General features: G+C 42.2%; 1 protein-coding gene across 1 annotated transcript in view; it reads right to left on the bottom strand.

Moving 5' to 3' along the window:
• The window catches only part of LASP1 (LIM and SH3 protein 1), a 93013-nt gene that overhangs the window by 46051 nt on the left and 26251 nt on the right, over positions 1-20711 (bottom strand). Inside the window, exon 3 of the mRNA XM_018563593.1 lies at positions 1317-1401. Coding sequence (XP_018419095.1) covers positions 1317-1401 — 85 coding nt within the window. The remainder of the gene's footprint in view (positions 1-1316; positions 1402-20711) is intronic.

The raw sequence follows: 20711 nt of genomic DNA, 5'->3' as shown, positions 1-20711 counted from the left end.
GTCTCCCTTTAGAACAACCTACGAACATTGGTGTCTTGGAGCCGGGGGCCAGAGGGGGGGAGTTTCGCTGTTCTATTCCCTCCTGGTAGAATCTGAAAGTAAATTACCCTATATGTTAGCTTGGGAACAAGACCTGGAAAAAGTTATTCCTCTGGATGTCTGCCATCAATGTTGTTCCAGTGTGTCATCTAGTTTACTCAATATTTCACTAATAGAAGCTAATTATAAGGTTTTATCTAGGTGGTATATGGTTCCCGCCAGACTAGCGAGAATATACCCAGAGGTTTCTCATTGTTTTAGGGGATGTGCTCACTCGGGCACGATATACCACATATGGTGGGAATGCCCCAAATTGAGACCTTTTTGGAACCGGCTTTATGCTCTAATATTTGGGGTTACTGGGGTGAGAGTCCCACGAGATCCCCAATATGTGTTGCTGAATTGCCCGATTCCAGGACTGTCTAAAGCTTTGGATAAATTAATTACTTTCTTTTGGTTGGCAGCCAAAATAACCATAGCTAGGGCTTGGAAAACGCCAACAATTCCATTCCACTTGGTTAAACAAAAAATGTTGTGGATTATGGTCCATGAGAAACTTCACAGCATCCTCCAAGATACTAAAAAAAGCTTTGAATTGACCTGGACCCCCTGGTTGTTATATACAGGGGTGCTGGAAACCGGGTAATTTTCATTGAACAATTTTTATGGAATTTTTCTCTGGGGACTATGTTTAATGTTTAAGTAGATGTTGGGCTATTTGGTCGGGATGGAGCTACTCTTAAGCTGTTCTGCATCCTTTAGCATCTATCTCATTTTCCTTTTTTTGTCTGTCTTTTTTTTCATTATGCTCGCACACGTGAGCGGTTTAGTGCATTGATGTTGGACAGAAAGTCTTCTATTTATATAGATAAGGAGGAGATCATAACAAATGTTTGCTGCAGACATAGGCGGATCCCTATGCCAGATATTCCTCTCAGACTGTTTTCAGTTTTGTTTTTGCTGATGGGGATAAATTGGCAAGAATAGGGTGATCGATATGATCTGTTTTACAGAACTATTATATATTGTGTGTATGGCATCTAGTGATCCCCCCCTACTACTTGACTATGCTAATGTGGAAGAATCTGAAATGCAATTGTATGCTATACTGATTGTGCATCATGTGCTATTTTATTGTTTAATTCTACTTTGGAAATTTAATAAAATACTTTGAAAGTTAAACACCAAAGGGAGGGGCTTTTAACAGAGCACAAAACTTTCAGACAAATTTAACAAAATGATATAGCATATACACTATAAAATAAAGGTCATGTTACCTGGCTTTGGAGCTCACTTTGCTGCTTTAAGCGAAGATTTTCTGGAGTGTCAGTCACCGTGGTAAAAGACTGTTTGGGATAATGTCTGAAATAAAAAAAAACACATTGGGAGGTGACTCAAAGCATTTGAAACAATTTTTTTCTGCCACTTCTTTCCTCCCACTCAAAAGTCCTGTACCCACTTCATGAAAACCTTGCAAGAGGTTTCTTAACCCCTTCATGACTGAGGACGTCGATGCTGGCGACGTACACTGTACGTCGTCAGTCACGAAAGGGTTAAGAAGTGCAAAATGCAACAGATTCAGGTAGTTCCTATTGGCACCACTTTCAAAATGGTTCACTATGGCTGCAACAAATTCAAAAAGAATTACTGCAAGTTCGTGGATAACGAAACTGGAGGTAATTGACAGTGGATGGCAAGTTATTGCAAGTTATTTGGACTTCATGATGAACCTGCTGTAAATTGCAAGTTATTTGGACTTCATGATGAACCTGCTGCTCACAGTTTCACCATCAGTCGCCTTGTTGGCGGTGGTGAATATAATAGCCACTATAGCAGCAATGGAATACACCCACTGCTGTCCACTTTCAAATTAGGTGGACCAGATGGGGAATAGAGATGGGCTCAATGTTCGATTCGAACTATGAAGGCATTCGGTGGGCCGTACACCCACAGAGCGCCCCACAATGCACTGCACAGTGCATTGTGTGGCGTTCGCCCGCCAAGCCCCCCACAATGCACAGTGCATTGTCAGAGCCCTGATTGGCTAAAGCAATGCACCTGACCACAGGTTAGGTGCAAGACTTTGCCCAATCACAGCACAGTGCACTGTGAGAGCCATGATTGGGCAAAGTAATGATGACTTTGCTCAATTATGGCTTACAGCCAAGTCCCAGCCCCACGCTATATAAAGCTGCTTACACTGCAGCCTTATGTAGTGTGTTGCTGGAGTTAAATATAGTGCAGTGTACTCTGTACTGTATATAGTATTATTTTCTGTGCTCTATAGTCACTGTTTTTTTTTGTTTATTTGCGTCAGTGGCCTCACTGGTGTTCCTCCATTAGCGTCACCAGTGTTCCCATTTTTTTAATTATTTTAACTTTTTTTTCCAGCAGCAGGTTTTTTTGCTGCCTCATTCCTATTCCCCCTTCCGTGTTGCAGGTGTTCCTCCTTTTGCGTCACCAGTGTTCTCATTTTTGTTCAGCAGCAGGTTATTTTGCTACATCATTGGTGTTCCCCCTTCTGTGGCGCAGGTGCTCCCTTTTTTTCTTTTATTTCCTTTTGCATTTTTTTTCATAATAAGCCATTGTACATTAATTTATAGTGCACCAAGCACCACATTCGATTAAGTATTGCACCAATTTCCCATCCCACATTTTCTAATAAAATGTTATAAGCAGCCCCGCATCATGTCTGAAAGGCCAAAAAGGAGACAGGTGTGTGACAGGTGCATATAATTTGATTTTTTTTTTACAGCAGGGCCCATTCCTGCGCTTATCAAGAGTAACTGTGAGGGGGTTACAGTGTGGAGGCACCAACACTAAAGGCCCATGTTTTCCACACCTGTGTGACAGGTATAAATAATTTGAATTTTTAGAGCAGGGTCCGATTCTGCACTCATGAAGAATTAGGGTGCTCATACACTGTACGATTATCATGGGAAATACCGCGATCGTACGATAGTCACAAAGTGTATGGAAGGCGTGCAACCGTTTCAACGATAAAGTGTATGGCCAGCTTTACACTAAAGGGTTACGGTGTGAAGGCACCACCAACACCAATACTAATTTTAAAGCACCTGTTACTTCCAACTGTTACCACCGTATATACTCATCCAACGTCTGCAAAAGAGACACCACAATTTATCCAAACAATCTCGAACCTAGTGCTGTGTTCTAAAATGTGACCTCTTCATGCTGGCTGCCTCCCCAGGCAGTTGTTTACAAAATTAAGGGAAAATCAATTACCGGCAATTTAAATGTCATTTTTTTCTTTGTCATTTTTGCTGCAGCGGGTTCTATAGATCGTACAGATGCGCCACTTTACAGGCAGTTTAAGGGGATCCCCTAGGCACGATATTGAAAGGAATTTTTCATTTCTTTTGTTTCACTTTACCAGTGTTACAAATCACTGCTCCTTTAACTAACTCCAGCTTCCTGGATGTAACAGGCCGTGTATATACGGCCTGTTAGCCCCGCCTACTCGTGTGCGCCGTGTGGAGAGCGGGAAAGACACAATTTAAAAACAGGCAGCGATGCCCGTTCACATACAAGCGATCCGCCGGTGGTACACGACCTCCCTCCGGTCCCCTCTCCGGTGTCAGAATGCGGAAGTTATGTATTTTACATCACTTCCGCATTCTCGTGTCACTCTCCAGCTTCAGACGCATAGGCGACATTAGGGGTCTTTGAGACCCCGGATGTCTCCATAAAGAGGACCTGTCACTTCTTTTGCTATCACATAGGGGGAATCTTAGCCCCCTGTGTGCTGACAATAAAGTTAAGCGGGGGGAAAAAATGAAAGTTTCCAAAAAAAATATTTAAAGTTACACATAAAAAAGAATTTAAAAAAAAAAACATTTTTTTAAAGTCCCCACCCATACAAATGCAAACATGCGTCAGGTGCGCATACCTGCGATATGTTTGGTGCCAATTTCCCTGACGTGATCCCGTCTTTTATATATTTTACAAAAAAATTGGGTAATAATGGTTTCACAACAATGTAAAACAAAAAACTTTTTTTTCAAAATTTTCAGTAATTTTTCTTTATTATAGTAAAAAATAAAACCCGCAGTGGTGATTAAATACCACCAAAGGAAAGCTCTACCCGTCCCCAAAAAAATGGTATAAAATTCATTTCAGTACAGCGTTGCATGACGGAATAAATGTCAGTCAAAGTACCGCAGCGCTGAATACTCCTCTCAGTGGAGTACACATACAGCCTCTGTGACTAGATCAAGTGAACCCTTCTAGCTCTGCATCCACTGGAGAAACTTGCTTGAAGAAAAAGGCAGGAAAAAAAACGTAAAGAAATAGGTTTCCTTCTCTCCATTCTCCTAGATAGCTAGCAAAAAACAGGAGCATGATGGGAGTAGGAGGGGTTGTAACAGTTTAAGTTGCAGCTTTGTTTGGTAGTGTGTCCAGTCTTCTGAACGCAGCAGGAAAAAAACTCAGTGTTTCAGAATTACTTTACCGTGTCCCTAAAGCTTGTCATACACCAATAGATTTTTTCTATCAGCCTATAGTCAGATGGAAAAAGTGCAACAGATTGCTCCATCTACGCTAAACTGTGTGGATGGAGAAATCTCCCACTGGACCCAGCTTGCTAGTCGGACCCGCTGGCTCTTAAAATACCGGCACAATGCCTGCATCCAATCAGATTGTTCAGGTATTTTGACAGCCAGCTGGGCCGACTAGCAAGATACTGAAGCTTGGCCCAGTGGGAGATTCCTCCATCCACATAGTTTAGCGTAGATGGAGGAATCTGTTGCACTTTTTCCATCTGACCGTAGAAATCTGCAGATAATCTATAGGTGTATGGCCAGCTTTAGGCTACAGTCACACTAGGTGATTATATGCGATTATGTGTGTTTATATATATATTTAAAATAGTTTTCTAAACACATATACAGTATATGCACCTAATGATTTCCAATGGATCTATTTAGGGATGCACCGATACTAGTATCCATATCGCTGCCGATTCCGAGTATTTGGGCGAGTACTCGCCCAAATGCTCCGATGCCTAGCACGAGTACTTCCGGTATCAGGAAGCAGGGCAGCGCGTCATTACACGCTGCCCGGTTTCCCGATTGGGCGGGAAGTGGTTCCATGCTCTCTCGTTGCCACGTGAGGTACGGTTACCTTACCTTAGTATGTGCAGCCTGTCACCCCCGGGGCCTCTCCAGCGAGAATGCGGCCTTCCTCCGGTACCCAGCTGGAGCCGTCTGGCCGGCCAATCAGGAAGCAAGTTCCATGAGATGACAAGGGAGCATGAAGCCAGCTTCCCGGCCAAATCAGAAAGCAGGGTGTTGTGTCATTACACTGCGCCCGGCTTCCTGATTGGCCGGCCAGACGGCTCCGGCTGGGTACCGGACGAAGGCCGCGTTCTCGCTGGAGAGGCCCCCGGGGGTGACAGGCTGCACATACTAAAGGTAAGAGGGGACTTTCTTGTTAATCGGGAAGCCGGGTGGCGAGTCATTACACACCACCTGGCTTCCTGAATGGGACTTCCGTTACTTGGTAATTGGTATCAGCGAGTACCGAAAAAAAATTATCGGTACTCGGTACCAAAATACCGGTATCGGTGCATCCCTAGATCTATTCATATTTTGCGTTTAGATACCTTTATCTGCAGTCAGTTTAGCGGTGTTTAGGAAAAGTAGAATATACATGAAAGTGAAGTAGGATTTCCAATAACTTGCGACATCACACCCCTACATCACCAAAGTTTAGCCACAATTGTTATAAATAATGGGTTTTTTTCTGATGTCATTAAACACAATATATCATATGCAGAAATATATAAAAATCCAATTTTAGTGAAACAATTAAAATCCATAAAATCATAAGACATTGGCAGTGATACCAAACAAGTATATTGTCCATCAATATATTAGTGGTTAAAGATGCCTACTGGACCTACTACATTTATATAAAAAGTTAGTCACATAATGTTGAAATAATTGCCAGAATCATTATCAGATTTAGTTATTGGAGGTCTAGACCAACGCGTTCCACACTTTTGTAGGGCTGAAACGAACGATTATTTTCATAATTGGTTAGCTGATTATTTTTTTGATCAATCAGATTTAAAAAAAATGTATTAAAACATTTATTATTTAACTTTAGGTCATAAATATTACTTATTGAATTAACCATTATGAGTTAATTATTAAATATTTATTGGACATATCTTAATTATTTCTGCATAGCTCTCATTCCTGACATATGTCACAGATAGAACTTATTCAGAAAGGACTTCTCGTCTGGACTCTACTAGACACTTTTTCTGGGGGAACGCGATTGGCTGCACGCTTGAATCCGTGTCCTGACGGATTCTTTCGTGTGAGCCGATTGGCTACAGATGACGACATTTTTCATCTCATCTAGCTGAGCGCGGGAGAGCATATTGCTAGACACACACTGCAAGCAAAGCTCTGCCGCTTTCCTTTGCTGTGCGCGGCTCTGTGTGCAGTGTGTCACGGGCTTCAGAGGCTTTAGGGCCGATTCACACAAACTCCAGTGCATTCTGGCACAGTTAGGCCTCATTCACACACATCGCAAGCAAAATTGTATATTGTGTCTATGCGCATACTATTTGCACTCCCAGAATGCATCATTCCTAATGGAAATTTTAATGAACTGTACGCTTATACACACACAAACATGCATATGCGCGTGAAATACGCATCTCGGTTCCATTCTGTTTTTGCGCATATATACGCAAATATACGGCTCCATACGCGGCTATGCGTATGGAGCCATTTATTTGCATATGTTGCATATGGTACTATACGCGCGGCAGTGTGAATGAGGTCTTAGTGGACGGAATGCACTGGATCGCATAGTGGAAGCCCTCCTTGCGCTCTGGAGCGGGAAGGGGCGTACTGGTGCCATTCAAATCAATTGCACCATGGACACGCATGCCCTCCCAAAATGTGATCGCCCGCACCAGAACGCAGGGAGGCTTCCACTATGCGACCAAGTTCGTTCAGGACACTAATTATGCTGGAACGCACAGGAGATCGTGTAAACCAGCCCTAAATGTGTTCGCTGCCCGACCTGCGCCCTCCCACATCTTTGTGACGAGGGAGCTGCACTTTAATAACCCCCCCACTCAGTTGTTATGCCACTGACTCCACACGTCACACACTACACGCACACGTCACACACTGCACGCACACAGTACACATGCAACACAATACACACAGCACACACGCACAACACATAGTACACACAGCACACATATAACATATAGTACACACTACTTACACTTGTTATACAGCTCTATTCAGCCCGTCCACAGTCCACTAAGAGCAGCCTGGGGTGGAGGAGAGCAGGAGGCTGAGACATGGGGATGCTGCGAGTCCAGAACAGGTACAGTGCCCCGCCGGAGCGGCCCTATACATCCAGGGGGGGAAGGCGGGCGACGCCAGAATGGCCTTACTCATCCTGGGGAGGAAGAGATCATCCAGGGGAGGAAAAGAGGAGGTGCCCTTAGGTCCTCAGGCAGTGCCCAGAAAATTAGTCAGCATGAAAGTGAGGCGGGAAGGGGGACGGACTGAAGGTGCAAGCAGGCCAAACAATTGAGTGACTAATTGATAATGAAAATCGTTGACAACGATTTTCATTATCAATTATTGACTTTTCCGATTAGTTGTTTCAGCCCTACGCTTGTGCTTCTTTAGGAAAATAGTATTACTTGTTATTAAATTAACACAAATATATATCGATGGTCACACACCAATTCTCATTTTACACAACCATCAAGAAAGCGCACACGTACATACTCACAAAGAGGACATGAGCGACATCCAACCCTGGGTCCTGCAACTCGTGACTTATATGTGCGGTGGATCCCCCCCCAGATCAAGACCGCTTCATCAGTGAGATGTGACAGCCTAATTTAAATGTCAATGGGCATTGTCAGCAGGGCCACCGATGTGTGGTCTTTATGATCTCGGGGGGGGGAATGTCCGAGAATCCCTAATCTATATTATTTTGAGCCTGTGGTTGGGACAGCACTAAAGCAGGGTTCATACCAGACCAAATGAAAGATTTGCCTTGTTTTGTGTCACACAACCGCATTCAGTACTTTTTGTCAGTGCAACGGGATGCAACGCAGTACAACCATCTCCCACCATGCTGTGCCCATAGACCTTAAAGAAACATTGTCAGAAGTCAGCAATGGCAGTCTACATAATTCTCTCATGGCTTTAATTTAGTTTATCTGGCAGATCAAAGGCTGACATTTCTGTTAAAAATTATTTAACAGTAATCAGATACCCATGCCCAGCTAACAAATGTACCATTATTTTTCAGTTATGAACAACCTGTTATACTGGATTTGAGAAGAAAAAGCTTGTCACTTGACATATGATGTTGTCATAAAAGGAGACTAACATTAAAAGTTTATTTCTGGGTTAAGGCACAAATTGACACACTGATAATAGCAAGTTGGACGAAAACAAAAATTAATGCATTGTCAGGAAAACTAAGTAGTAAAATATCAAAGTGTGTTATACTTTCCCATTACTTAGCAGGCATTCACTTAAAATAAAACATACATATACATATACATATACATATACATATATATATATATATCTATATATCTGATGATAGATCAGATCTATGCATGCTTTTTAATTCAAAGAGTAACTCTGTATCCTGTCCACAGTGTGACAGGAAGTGGCTGGGCCTACGCTCAAGTGACCACTCAGAGAAAAAGCGTTGTTCCCTCTCTGACCACAATCACATCCTCTTCAACTTCATGACTATTTATAGACAATGATACTGTATACTGGATGCTTACTCAATACAGAGACGAAATGCACATCCTGTGTAAGGGAGAAACAGGTAAAAGAGAGAGGAATTAGGGGAGGGGAGCTGTCAAGGAGAGAATCAGAAGAGACAGATCACAGTAGAGAAGTTACAAAAGTATGAGGAAGGTTTATAATCTTCACAGGCACAGAAAAAAGGGTTAAGCTGGGTACACACTGACGGATACACAAAAAAATCCTTCATCCATGCTGTGGATAGACGAATCTCCTGTTGGCTCTTTACAAGTCAAGACCGCCAACTCAAACATGCCCATCAGAAGTGATGGCAATGTGGAAGGCAACCTTGCAAATGATGGGTCAGAGAGCAGCTTCTGCAGAAACGACAGAACTAAGCTGAGGTCCATCAGGGGTGCATACAGGAAGGACCTGAGCCACCTCCTGCACAAAGGTCTTCAATAGAGAGTGAGTAAGCGACATCTGGAAAAGTAACACCAAGGCAGGTGTAGGATTGTCACTGACAATATGCAGTCACATGGGGGGCTTGTAAGTAGGGCTGCAACAACTAATCGACATAATCGATTTTGAAAATAATCGTTAGCTGCAGCTCTACTTGTAAGCCCCCCTATGTTATAGCAATTTAAGTACAAAATAAAAACAGTTTTAAAAAATATCAAATGAAATAAATTTAAAAAAAATTTAAAAAATTTAAAAATAATGTAAACATTTTTTTAAAAGCCCCCTGCCCCCGCGTCATAACGTAAACAGGCGTCGGTGGGCCTGCGTACAAAAACGATGACTACGCTACACATGTTGGGTATCACCACAAACACCAGAATGAGAGCAATAATTCTAGAACCAATATTTATGCGCAACTCAAAACTAATGACCTATTGAACTAGGAGGTATATTCATCGTGTATTAGTCTGCTATAATTATCTCACAATGTGAGATTTTGGAGTCGCAGGCATACGACAGAACGCACCACGCTCAGAAACTAGAAAGGGGTAGATGTAATAAAAAACACATAAAATAAAGTGCGTGCCCACAAAAGATAATAAAATCTGAGTCTGAATACTGTAGTGAAAAGTCAATATGGCTTTAAACATTAGGGGAGTCTAAAGAGGCTAGGTCACAATAGGGATTGTGCCAGTGCTAAACTAGGGGGGGGAAAAAGACACCCTGCAGCAGACTAAAACCATATACAAAGACTGAATAATGCTGAAATGCAGAGATGAAGGGTTACATGCAAATATTATAGAAACCCACAAGCTAAAAACCTATGTATAACAGCCTGCAAGGCTGTGTCATCAAGTGAGCATTCAGAAAGTGGGCAAACCAGCAGCAATGCCATGGTTCTGGACTTCAAGGACCCCAAAGAATATGGATCTGTGTGGTGCATTAGGTATTCCTGCACAAAGGTAAGTAAAATATCAATTAGGCCAAAAGGCTTTTTCATGAAGTGAGACTTCAGATGTTGAGTCACATCAATGGAAGTGCCATGACTGGACTTCAAGCAATCCACAAAATATAGAACAGTGGAGTGGAGTAGCAATTCCAAAGAAAAGCTGAGGAATATCCCAAAACATAACAGCCTCAAAGGGCCTTTCACAAAGTAGAGTTTCAGGGACTGGGCCATCGCAGTAGTAGCGCCAATGCTCTGGACCTAAAGCAACCAATATAGAGATCTGTGCTAATGAAAACCCACATTTAACAACACAAGGTTGCTCTAATGAAATGAGGGATCAGAGGTTATGTCACAGTGGTTGTATCTTGAATTTGGACTATGGAATACAGACAAGCGCGATGTAGTATGGATTCCAAGCCATAATAAAAAGGTTTTCTAATCAAGTGAGGTTTAGTGATTGGGCCACACCAATAGTCATTCCACAGCTCTGGACCAGTGGACAACACTTGGTGGCTCACTGACGGAACAAAAAAAAAGTCTGGATAGCACCACTGGCAGAGCTGAATGTCTGAAAATAGCATGTTATCAGACGCTGGGTCACATGACAAAGCAGTGCCATGGCTCTAAACATGGAGAGGGCTCTGTGGCTAACAAGCAAAGTACCTGAATAGCACCCACTGGCAGAGCCCGAAGCCCAAGGGTCACATTCCAGGTTATCCCTGCAATCGTCTGCTAGCGGGGTCTGGCCACAAAGCAACTGCTGAGGACATGTAGAGCCAGATAGCTGCTAAGAGACAAGTTGAAGCAGCATAACTGAAGTCTTGATTGAAGTTACAGAAGAAAAAGTATCCCCTGAGAAATAATGCATCTTGATTGAAGAACATTTTTAAAAAAAATTAGGGTTTTCCACAGCACAGCTGAGGAAAAGGTGTCCAACTTCCTAGGACACTAGCAAACCCCTATGGCATGACTATTGGAGGCAGGTTTAAATGAGGGCTTGTTTAACAGTTTTGTTTTTCCAGTGTTCATACCTCCTGTAGCCAGTAGTATAACCCACGTGTCAGACTATTCTACAATCCTGTGCCCTTAAATGGACAAAAACATTATTTAAGTTGTAAAATGATTTTTACATTATTTTTAAACCAATTATTTGGTGTAAATCTATGGCCAGCCTTTCATACAATTGTTGTGCAACAGCTCTTCTGCCCTACAATATACTAGACGTGTAATGTTGATAAATGGCACACAGTCCCTTTAAGTGAGGCAGCATCAACCTCCATCACTTCAGATACCATGCAACAAGAAGCTTCAAAGTGAATGGCATGTCATTAAGACATTCCACACTAAAGTACTGCACAAATAGTATTATTATTATACAGGATTTATATAGCGCCAACAGTTTGCGCAGCGCTTTACAGTATAGGAAAGACATTACAATCACAATACAAATCAAGACAAGATGGTAAGGAGGGCCCTGCCCCTAAGGGCTTACAATCTGGATGCTAAGATCATTCTCAATCTTAAATAAATGTTTTATTAACCCTTGCAGTGGGGCTACCACCGCACCGCAAGGGTTAAGTGCTCGTTTGTGTCTAGGTGCTAAAATATCAAAGATATACTCACCCGAAGCTAGAAGCCGGCCAGCTGTCACAGCGCTTCCTCCAGCCTGTCTCCTTGCCTGCAGCATTGAAATGTTCCTCAGCATCCTCATGTGTATGAATGGGGTAATTAATAGGGATGTTCAGATACTAATGCTGATACTTGGCATTTTCACAAGAACTACCAGGGTTACAGCTGGGAAATAGCTCTGGCGCTCCAGCACTGTCCTGAAATCATTACTCTGTATTGTTTTAGAAAAACTGTCACATGACAAACAAAAATTAATCAGTACTTGCGTCTGCGAGTACTTGGGCAAGTATCAGTACTTCTACTTGAAAAAATGGTATCGGTGCATCTCAAATATATATTAATAAAAATAAATGAATGCTTTAACCACTTCCACGTCCGCGGTGTTAAACCCCCTTCCTATCCAGGCCATTTTTCAGTATTCAGCGCTGCGGTACTTTGACTGACATTTATTCCGTCATGCAACGCTGCACTGAAATGAATTTTATACCCTTTTTTGGGGACAGATAGAGCTTTCTTTTGGTGGTATTTAATCACCACTGGGGGTTTTATTTTTTACTATATTAACCCCCTCGTGACTGACGACGTACAGTGTACGTCGCCAGCTTTGGGGCTGTTTAAACAGACTGTTTAAACTTGTAAAGCCGACTGTCGGCTTTACAACAGAAGCGATTCTGGCGACTTACCGGTCGCCAGATCACTTCTGTGTCCCGTAGAAGGGGCCACCGTGATATCGCCGCGCACGCCGGAGTGAGAGCAATAATTCTAGGGCCAGTATTTTGGCCAGGTATCTCTAAATTGATGACCTGTGGGGGCTTTTAAAGCGTTTTTAAGCCGTTTCACGGACGCACGCAATTTGTAACCTGTGTTAGGTATCATTTTACTCGTTGTAACCTCATCTTTTATATTTCATTTAAAAAATTGGTATTTTGTTGTGTTTTGGGGCATTTAATTAAATTTTTCACTAAATGTTGGGGTTTAATAAGGAGTTGCGAAACATAAAAATTGCAACTACCACCATTTTATTCTATAGGGTCTTGGCATTCAGAAAATATATAATGTTTGGGGGTTTTAAGTCATTTTCAGGCCTAAAATGTGGAACATGGGTGCAAAAAAAGGCCTCAGTCATGAAGGGGTTAAGGGAAAATTACCGAATTTAGAAAGAAAAAAAAATGGTTTCCCCTATATTAAATGATAAAACATTTATTACCCAAATTTTTGGTAAAATATAAAAGGGGTCACGTCGGGTAAAAAGATAGTCCCTGGTCCCATCGCACTCCTGACCACGTGAATCCCTTCAACAATTGGGTGCTGCGGTAGTCAACGGGTGGCAGCCGTAACAAATCGTGAGCTAAAGCAGAGACACCGGCACTCCAAATTGCATCACTGTGTTCTACCTGATGAAGGGGATCCTTTGTGACCCCGAAACGTTTGTTGTTTTTTACCATGATGCACGTCAATAGACGTATTTTACAAATTTGGAATGCCGGTGTCTCTGCTTTAGCTCACGTCGGGTAAAAAGACACCAAACATGTCAAGCCTTAAAATTGCGCGCGCGCGTGAAACCTCACAAAACTACAATACCCAAAATTGGCCATAGGCGACGCTTTAAAAGCTTCTACCGCTCATCAGTTTAGTGTTATCAGTGATTGATGGCCCTAAAATGATTGCTCTCACACCGACGTTTGCAACAAAGCGGGGCGGGCTTCCGATGATCGCAAGAACGATCTGCCTGTCCAGGATGGGCAGATCGTACGAGCTTTTAATAAGCTTACGACCATCGCAAGACAAAAGTCTTGCGATGGTCGTAAGGTTGGGCACTTTAACTGTTATTTTTTTGCCTAGACAACAACTAGCACTTAATCCTTGCAGTGCGGGGGAAGCCTCATTGCAAGGGTTAATAAATGATAGCTGTTCCTTAGCTACCAAGAATATTCTTTGTCAATGGAGGTGAACATTCCTTAGTTGACTGGCTCCTAAACAAAGAAAAAAAAATACAGAGACTGGGCCTCGCAGGCCATTTATAAAAAGTATACAAAAAATGCCTGGTGGGCATGCATATTGCAGCTGGTGTGTGCCCGCAGCATTACAGTTTTTACAGTGAGGAATTTTTGCTCTCCGTGCAATTTATTCTTGAAGATTCTAGTCTGCAATCCAAAATTCCAGGGTGACACAGCAAAAGGATGAGGCCATCAACTCTGTTATGACTGGAATTTGTCAGCTGCCTCCCACAAAACAAAAAGACACACAGTAACCCATGAAGTACCAAGGCAATACAGGAAATATTGTGGTCATAGACTAGCAGCTTGACGGGCTAAATTGGAGGCAGGTAAATGAAGCAAGCACAATACCAATTTAACCTCACATGCCAAGTAGAACATTCCTCCCAATATCATTACCTGGAGGCTAGAAACTGAAAGCTTTGGTGTCGCCGATAAACAATTTTATTTTTAGACTCGTTTGCTTATTCTGTCATGGTAATAAGCAGACAGCATTAGACAAGAGGCCCTAAAGTGTATTTATAGGCAAAATATTCTTAAGTTTCAAATAGAGTATGTAAGGGTTAAAACCCTTGCCAGTTTTTTTTGAGGTTTACATACAACTGGGGAAATTTCTTTTCACTTCCTGTCCCAAAGATGCTACCTTCAGGCGACTGTCCCTGGAACATGTGTCCCAATTGCAAGATTTCACCGTACCTCTTGTTCCGGGGACAACTCTAAAATTTTGGATTTCCCCTCACTTTTCTTTTTTTTAACTCGTTACCATTATCACAAAGAAAAAAAAGAGAATGACCACGGGTCTAACCCATCCCCACTCTAGCCAAAACTTGACAGGTTTTGACTAGAGAGGCACTTTAAAAATAGCACTTCCAAAATACTGAAATGTTTATAGATGTAAGAATCAGAAGTATCTGCTCCCTCTACTGTCCTACCTCACAACATTATGCTTTCTGCTAAAGTACAGGTTCTCTTAACCACTTCCAGCGGGTTCACGTAAATGTACATCCTCCGCTGAAAGTGGGTCATACCAAGAACAGAGCTGCTGCTTCAGCCGTGTTCTTGATACCGTTTTAAACAGCCGGCGATTGCTGTTTAAATACAAGCGATCCAGCGTCTATACAGGCGCTGGATTGCTTGTACGGTGAGGCGCCGTATCCCCCTCCCCCCACTGCCACGCGAGGGAAAGTGGAGCCCGGGACCAGCGTAGAGGGTTTCCCCTGATAGATCGGAAAAGAGATCAGCGGCTGAACGCGGAAGTGATGTGCCAGAAGAAGAAGCTGGTGAAGCAGATCTGTGCTTCATCAGCTTCTTTGGGGTCCCTAGGTGACATTAGGGGGTCTGAAAGCCCCCTGATGTCTCCATAAAAAGAGGACCTGAACAAAAGCAGAGACACCGGCACTCCAATTTGCTTCTGCTTATGATTGTTGTCGGCTTCTGTTCATGATTGTTACGGCTGCCACCCGTTGACTACCGCAGCACCCATTTCTTCAAGGGATTTTCGCAGTCAGGAGTGCGATGGGACCATGGACTTTCCATAAAGAGGACCTGTCACATTATGTTTGCTATTACATGGGGGCTTGTTAGCCCCTTATGCAATAGCAATAAAGCTGTGTAAAAAAATAAAAAATTAATTGTAAGTAACAGATAAAAAAAAGAAATGAAAAATTCAAAAAAATAATATTTTTAAAGTCCCCCGTCCCTCACGTGCACGCACATACAACGCAAACACGTGTCGGATGCGCCTGCATGCAAAAACAAAAATTGCACAACACATGTTACATATTGCCGCGAGTGTCTGAGTGAGAGCAATAATTCTAGGCCAATCACTGTTAGCACTAAACTGATGAAGTGCCATTTTCCTGCCAATACATCGGCGCATCCTAGGTTTCTTTCCTCCCCGCTGGGCGCTGCTCTGTGTTCCAGCGGGGAGGAGAGAAAGTGACAGCCGGCCGAGCGCTGCGGGAGGAGAGCACTGTGAGCAGCTGGTGTCTCTCCTACCACACCGCTCAGCCGCCTATCACAGTCTGGCAGAGCGGTGTGGGGGCGGACACGGCCCGCGCTGTCACAGGAGGCTGAGCTCTCCTCCCTGCACCGCCCAGCCTCCTGTGACAACGTGTCAGAGAGGAGAGCGGTACAAACACTCAGTGATCGCTGAGTGTTTGTAGATAATTGAGGACATATATCCTCAATAATGAAAGAATGGGAAGGGATCTACATCACCTCCTGTTCATGAATAAAATTTGAAAAATTTGAAAAAAATGTAAATAAAATATTTTTTTATTTCGGTCTGACAATTTTTTTTTATTTCGGTTTCATTTCGGTTTTTAAATTTCTATTTCAGTGCACCTCTAAACATGGATGTTAGAATCCTATCCAAAATTGTAACCGGTAGATTGGCTGCCATTATGCCATCGCTTATCTCCCCAGCACAAGTCGGCTTTATCAAGGTAAGGTCGGCAGTTTCAAACATACGCAAGGTACTGACCATATTATATTTTGCAAAGAGCCACCCTAATACCAATTAGACCATACTATCCATAGATGCTGAAAAAGAATTTGATAATGTCCAACTCCCATGGCTGTTTATGGTCATATAGTTTCTTACCTCTGAGCACCAACCACCCGCATATATACTCCGGGCTTCATTTCACCTTTGCCCTCTACTAAACTGAACCCATCAAGGTTGCCCGTTATCCCCACTGCCATTTAATTTAGCCATAGAACCACTTCCCAGGTATCTCAAAAAACTCATCACAACGTTAAGGGAATAAAATACATAACACTTCACTTAAAATGTCTCTATTTGCTGATTACATTCTTTTGTTTGTTTCAGATTATCTCAGTGGCAATCAAATATCATATTTAGAGAGACACTGATCGCTTAGAGAAAACAAGGAAACACATGAAATGCCCATAGGTATCTAGATTCCTGCCCATTGAGGGTAACCCCTTGTTCCCTCAGGGGGTGGAAAACTCAGCTTAAACCCTTATTAGCCCAAGAGGTGTAACACATTTTCATCTTTTCACCCCAGATTTACCCAAACCCCTCTTTTTTTGACATTTATTTTACTTTTCACATTTCATGGAGTGATTTCCTGTTTTTCTCTCAGATCTCCAGTTATCGCAAAACGATTTTAAGCAATCACCAACGTGCTTTCCAGAAAACGGCTCTAAATAATCTCTCAATTAACCCTAGCCAATCTGTCTCGAGCATATACTCTTTAAGTGCTCATCGACTTCCCAGTCTGGAGATGTCTAATGTGTCGCCATGGGCAAGGGATATACCATCTAAGAGTAATGTCCAGAAGCTGCTTGAGGTTTATAGAGTTATCTGGAAAAATATTGTCAAAGAGCATAGGAGGGAGACCAGATATTTTAGAGGCTAGAGAAAAATCATGCATAGGGCTTATTTGGCTTTCCACTGGCATGCCCTGCTCTCTCGTGATCGTAACCATTGCCATAAATGTGGTGTAAGAAGGACACTCGACTGTAGTCAGGAAATGCAAGTAAAATGCAGTTTTATTAAGGGGAAACACAATGTCTCTTTCCAACAGGGTACACTTCCCCTGTTACACAAGACAGCTTCCAGCAGCAACATAAATGACAGTCTTTTGTTCACAAAAGAGCCAACATTCACATAATAATCTGCTTTTCTTCAGCATATACAGTCCTCCGTTTTGCTCAGTAGCTTTCCTCAGCTCCAAGCCTCTCAGCACACCTCTGTGTGATACTCACACTGCTTTCGCAGCAGTACGTCCAACAGGTCCCTTGGGTCACAGACCTTCCGGGCCTCTCCCAGCCTCCCTCGGCTGTTCCACTTGTGCGTCCAGCACGCATCCGAGTCTGCCTGTGTCCATGTGCCTCCTGCACACACACAACTCTCCTAAGCTCTGATCCAGACTCCTAATTAAGCTGCTCTCTGCCACCTGATCCACCTATACTGGTGATTGGCAACACCTGGCCCCGGAACTAGAGATTCCATCCCACTATAGTCCTGAAAACCTGGAAGAAACTGAAAAGCCAGTTTCTTCCCTGCAAAAGTATTCACACCTCTCAGCCCCTCTGAGTGTTCTTGGACTGGACTGTGTTGCCAAATTACATTGTGGCATTGCCACACCCTTGTACGGTGGAAAAACAGCAGCACCTTTGTTTCATTGTTTGTGGACATGCCCAAAGATTTCTCACTTCTGGACCCAAGTGATCTCTTACATTCTAGATGAACAAAGGTATCCAACTTCCATGAAACCCCTTACTGTTATTGTTTAACCCCTTCATGACACCTTGTTTTTAGTTTGTTCGTAAATGACTGACGGACTTTTGACATTTTTGCTGTGTGATTCTTCCACGTCAGTAATATACTTTCTTACAAAGTGCACCCACACATATTATATATTTCTTTTTAGAGGACAGATAGGGCTATATAATTATATCACATGTGTGTCTAACGCTTCACTTAGGACAAATAAAATATTAAAAAAAAAGGGAGGAAAAAAAAAGTTTAAAAAAAAATTTTCCCCCAGTTTTGATTTGTAGTATTTTTTACAAAACCAGCACAGCTAAAAAAAAATGCAATAAATACATTCAATTTATTTGTCCTTAATTTTTTTTTACACTTTTTTTTTTCTTTACACTTTTCACAATTTTTATTTTTTTTTACACTTTTCACTATTTTGATTTAAAACTTTTATTTTATTTAATTATATCAAGCAATCATTGTGAATTAATCTCACTATTACTGCTTGATAAATTAATACATTTTTGGTTATTATTAGGCTGCTTCAAACTTCAGAACAGCCGATAAGTTAGTGACACTGATCCTGCAGCAGTTCAGGATTCAGCTGTCACTAAAGGTTTTCTGAACATTCCAACAAAGATTAGAAAACTGAAACATTCTTCTTTCAGGAATAGATACATAATGTATCTATTCCTGAAAGTGAAAGAAAAAAAAAAGCCAGTATACGATCTGAGAGAGAGATATCTCTTGATCTATACGAGCTGTCAGAATGCGGCTTTTGCCGGCATTTTTGCCCGCTCTGCTTTGACTCTCAGACACCCGATATTAAGGTATCAGGTGACTGAAAACGGTTAACCCTTTCATTAATGAATGCCTCTATACTGAGGCATCCATTAATGAATGGTAACCGCTGATTCTCAGCGGTTACCAGCCCTCTAATGCAGCAAATAACTCGTCACATACAGTGTACGTGACGAGTCATTTGGTCCCTTAGTGGTGGGACGTACAGTGTACGTCTCCCGTCACAAAGGGGTTAACTTCTGTGATAAGTCTCATTCAGATAGTCTTAAACATCTACACAGATGTCCGTGGCTACACATCTGTATGTTGGCAGCCAGGTGGTTATTATGAGGGATTGGGCAACTGCTCATCCCACAAATATAGATACGCTTACTAGATCTCTGAGGGATCTTCAGCTAGAAAAGCTGGATGCTGAAATGCATCTGGAACAGTATTTTCCAGTGAATAGATTTTTCTACAGATTGAAACCCTGTATAGATAAGGTTTTGAATGTACAGGGGATATACTGTTATACTACTTTCTATTTAAAATGTAGTGATAACAGGTACTGTAGAAGACAACTTATAGATACCTTCTAGTATTACCCTCTTTTACTTATCTATAAAGAAGCCACAAGTATCCATCAGTTTGTCCTCACTCTATCCAGGTTAACTAAAAATGTTGTATGACTTGCTTGATCAATGGCTGTATTTGTTTTGTTTAATAAAATGTTTTTGTTTTTTTTAGGGCTGCGGAAATTAACAATTAATCCTTCGATTAATCGTTAATTTTTTTGATCGATCAAAATTATTTTGATCGATCAAAGTCACACTCACCTCTCCGCCGGCTTTCGGGTCTTCCGTCGATGTCCGCAACGTCACCGGGCTCCTCCCCCCTTCCACAAGTGGCTCTGTCGGCTAACGAAGGGAAGGGGGGTGGAGTCCGGTGACGTCGATGTCCGTGACGTCACTGGACTCCACCCCCTTTCCTTAGTTACCCGATGGAGTACACAGTGAGTACACAGCCTAACTCTCCAGGCCGCCCGGGAGAGTGGTTTAATCTGCTCTTTCTTTTTACCGGAAAGGTTTAATCTGCTCAATCGAGCAGATTAAACCTTTCCCTGCAATCGTTTTTTTTTTCTTTTCTGACATCGAGAGCCGCGGCCTGACCGCCAGTCAGAAATATAATTAATCGAAATTAATCGATTAAAAAAAATTCGATTAATCAAACAGGAACATTTTAATCATTACCAGCCCTAGTTTTTTTTTAAACTAGCCTGTCCCAATATTCCCCTAAAGGACTACAACTTCCAAGAGGTCATGTCAGCATAGTTTATAGAACACACTACATAAAGAGGGCCCCTAAATATATGCAATTCCTTCCTGATAAAAGGGGTTTTTGAAACTAAGTAGCCCCAGTCTGGGTGATGAAGGACCCCTAGAAATATGGGGCCAAAAGCTTAAGGTACTTGGAGCCTTGATGACATTGTGTAATTTGGGAAGTATGTCAGCCTGGCTTGGCTGCTTAACCCCTTCATGACTGAGGCCTTTTTTTTCATTTTTTGCACCCATGTTATATTCCACATTTTAGGCCTGAAAATTACTTAACCAGTTGACATCCGGGGTGTTAAACCCCCTTCCCATCCAGGCCATTTTTCAGTATTCAGCGCTGCGGTACTTTGACTGACATTTATTCCGTCATGCAGCGCTGTACTGAAATTAATTTTATACCCTTTCTTGGGGACACAGAGCTTTATTTTGGTGGTATTTAATCACCACTGGGGTTTTTATTTTTTAATATATTAAGGAAAAACTACAGATTTATAAAAAAAAAAAAAAAAAACA

Source organism: Nanorana parkeri, unplaced genomic scaffold (genome assembly GCF_000935625.1).
Source record: "Nanorana parkeri isolate BGI_ZX_2015 unplaced genomic scaffold, ASM93562v1 scaffold679, whole genome shotgun sequence".
Classification (NCBI taxonomy): domain Eukaryota; kingdom Metazoa; phylum Chordata; class Amphibia; order Anura; family Dicroglossidae; genus Nanorana; species Nanorana parkeri.
This window is presented reverse-complemented; position numbering and strand designations above follow the sequence as displayed.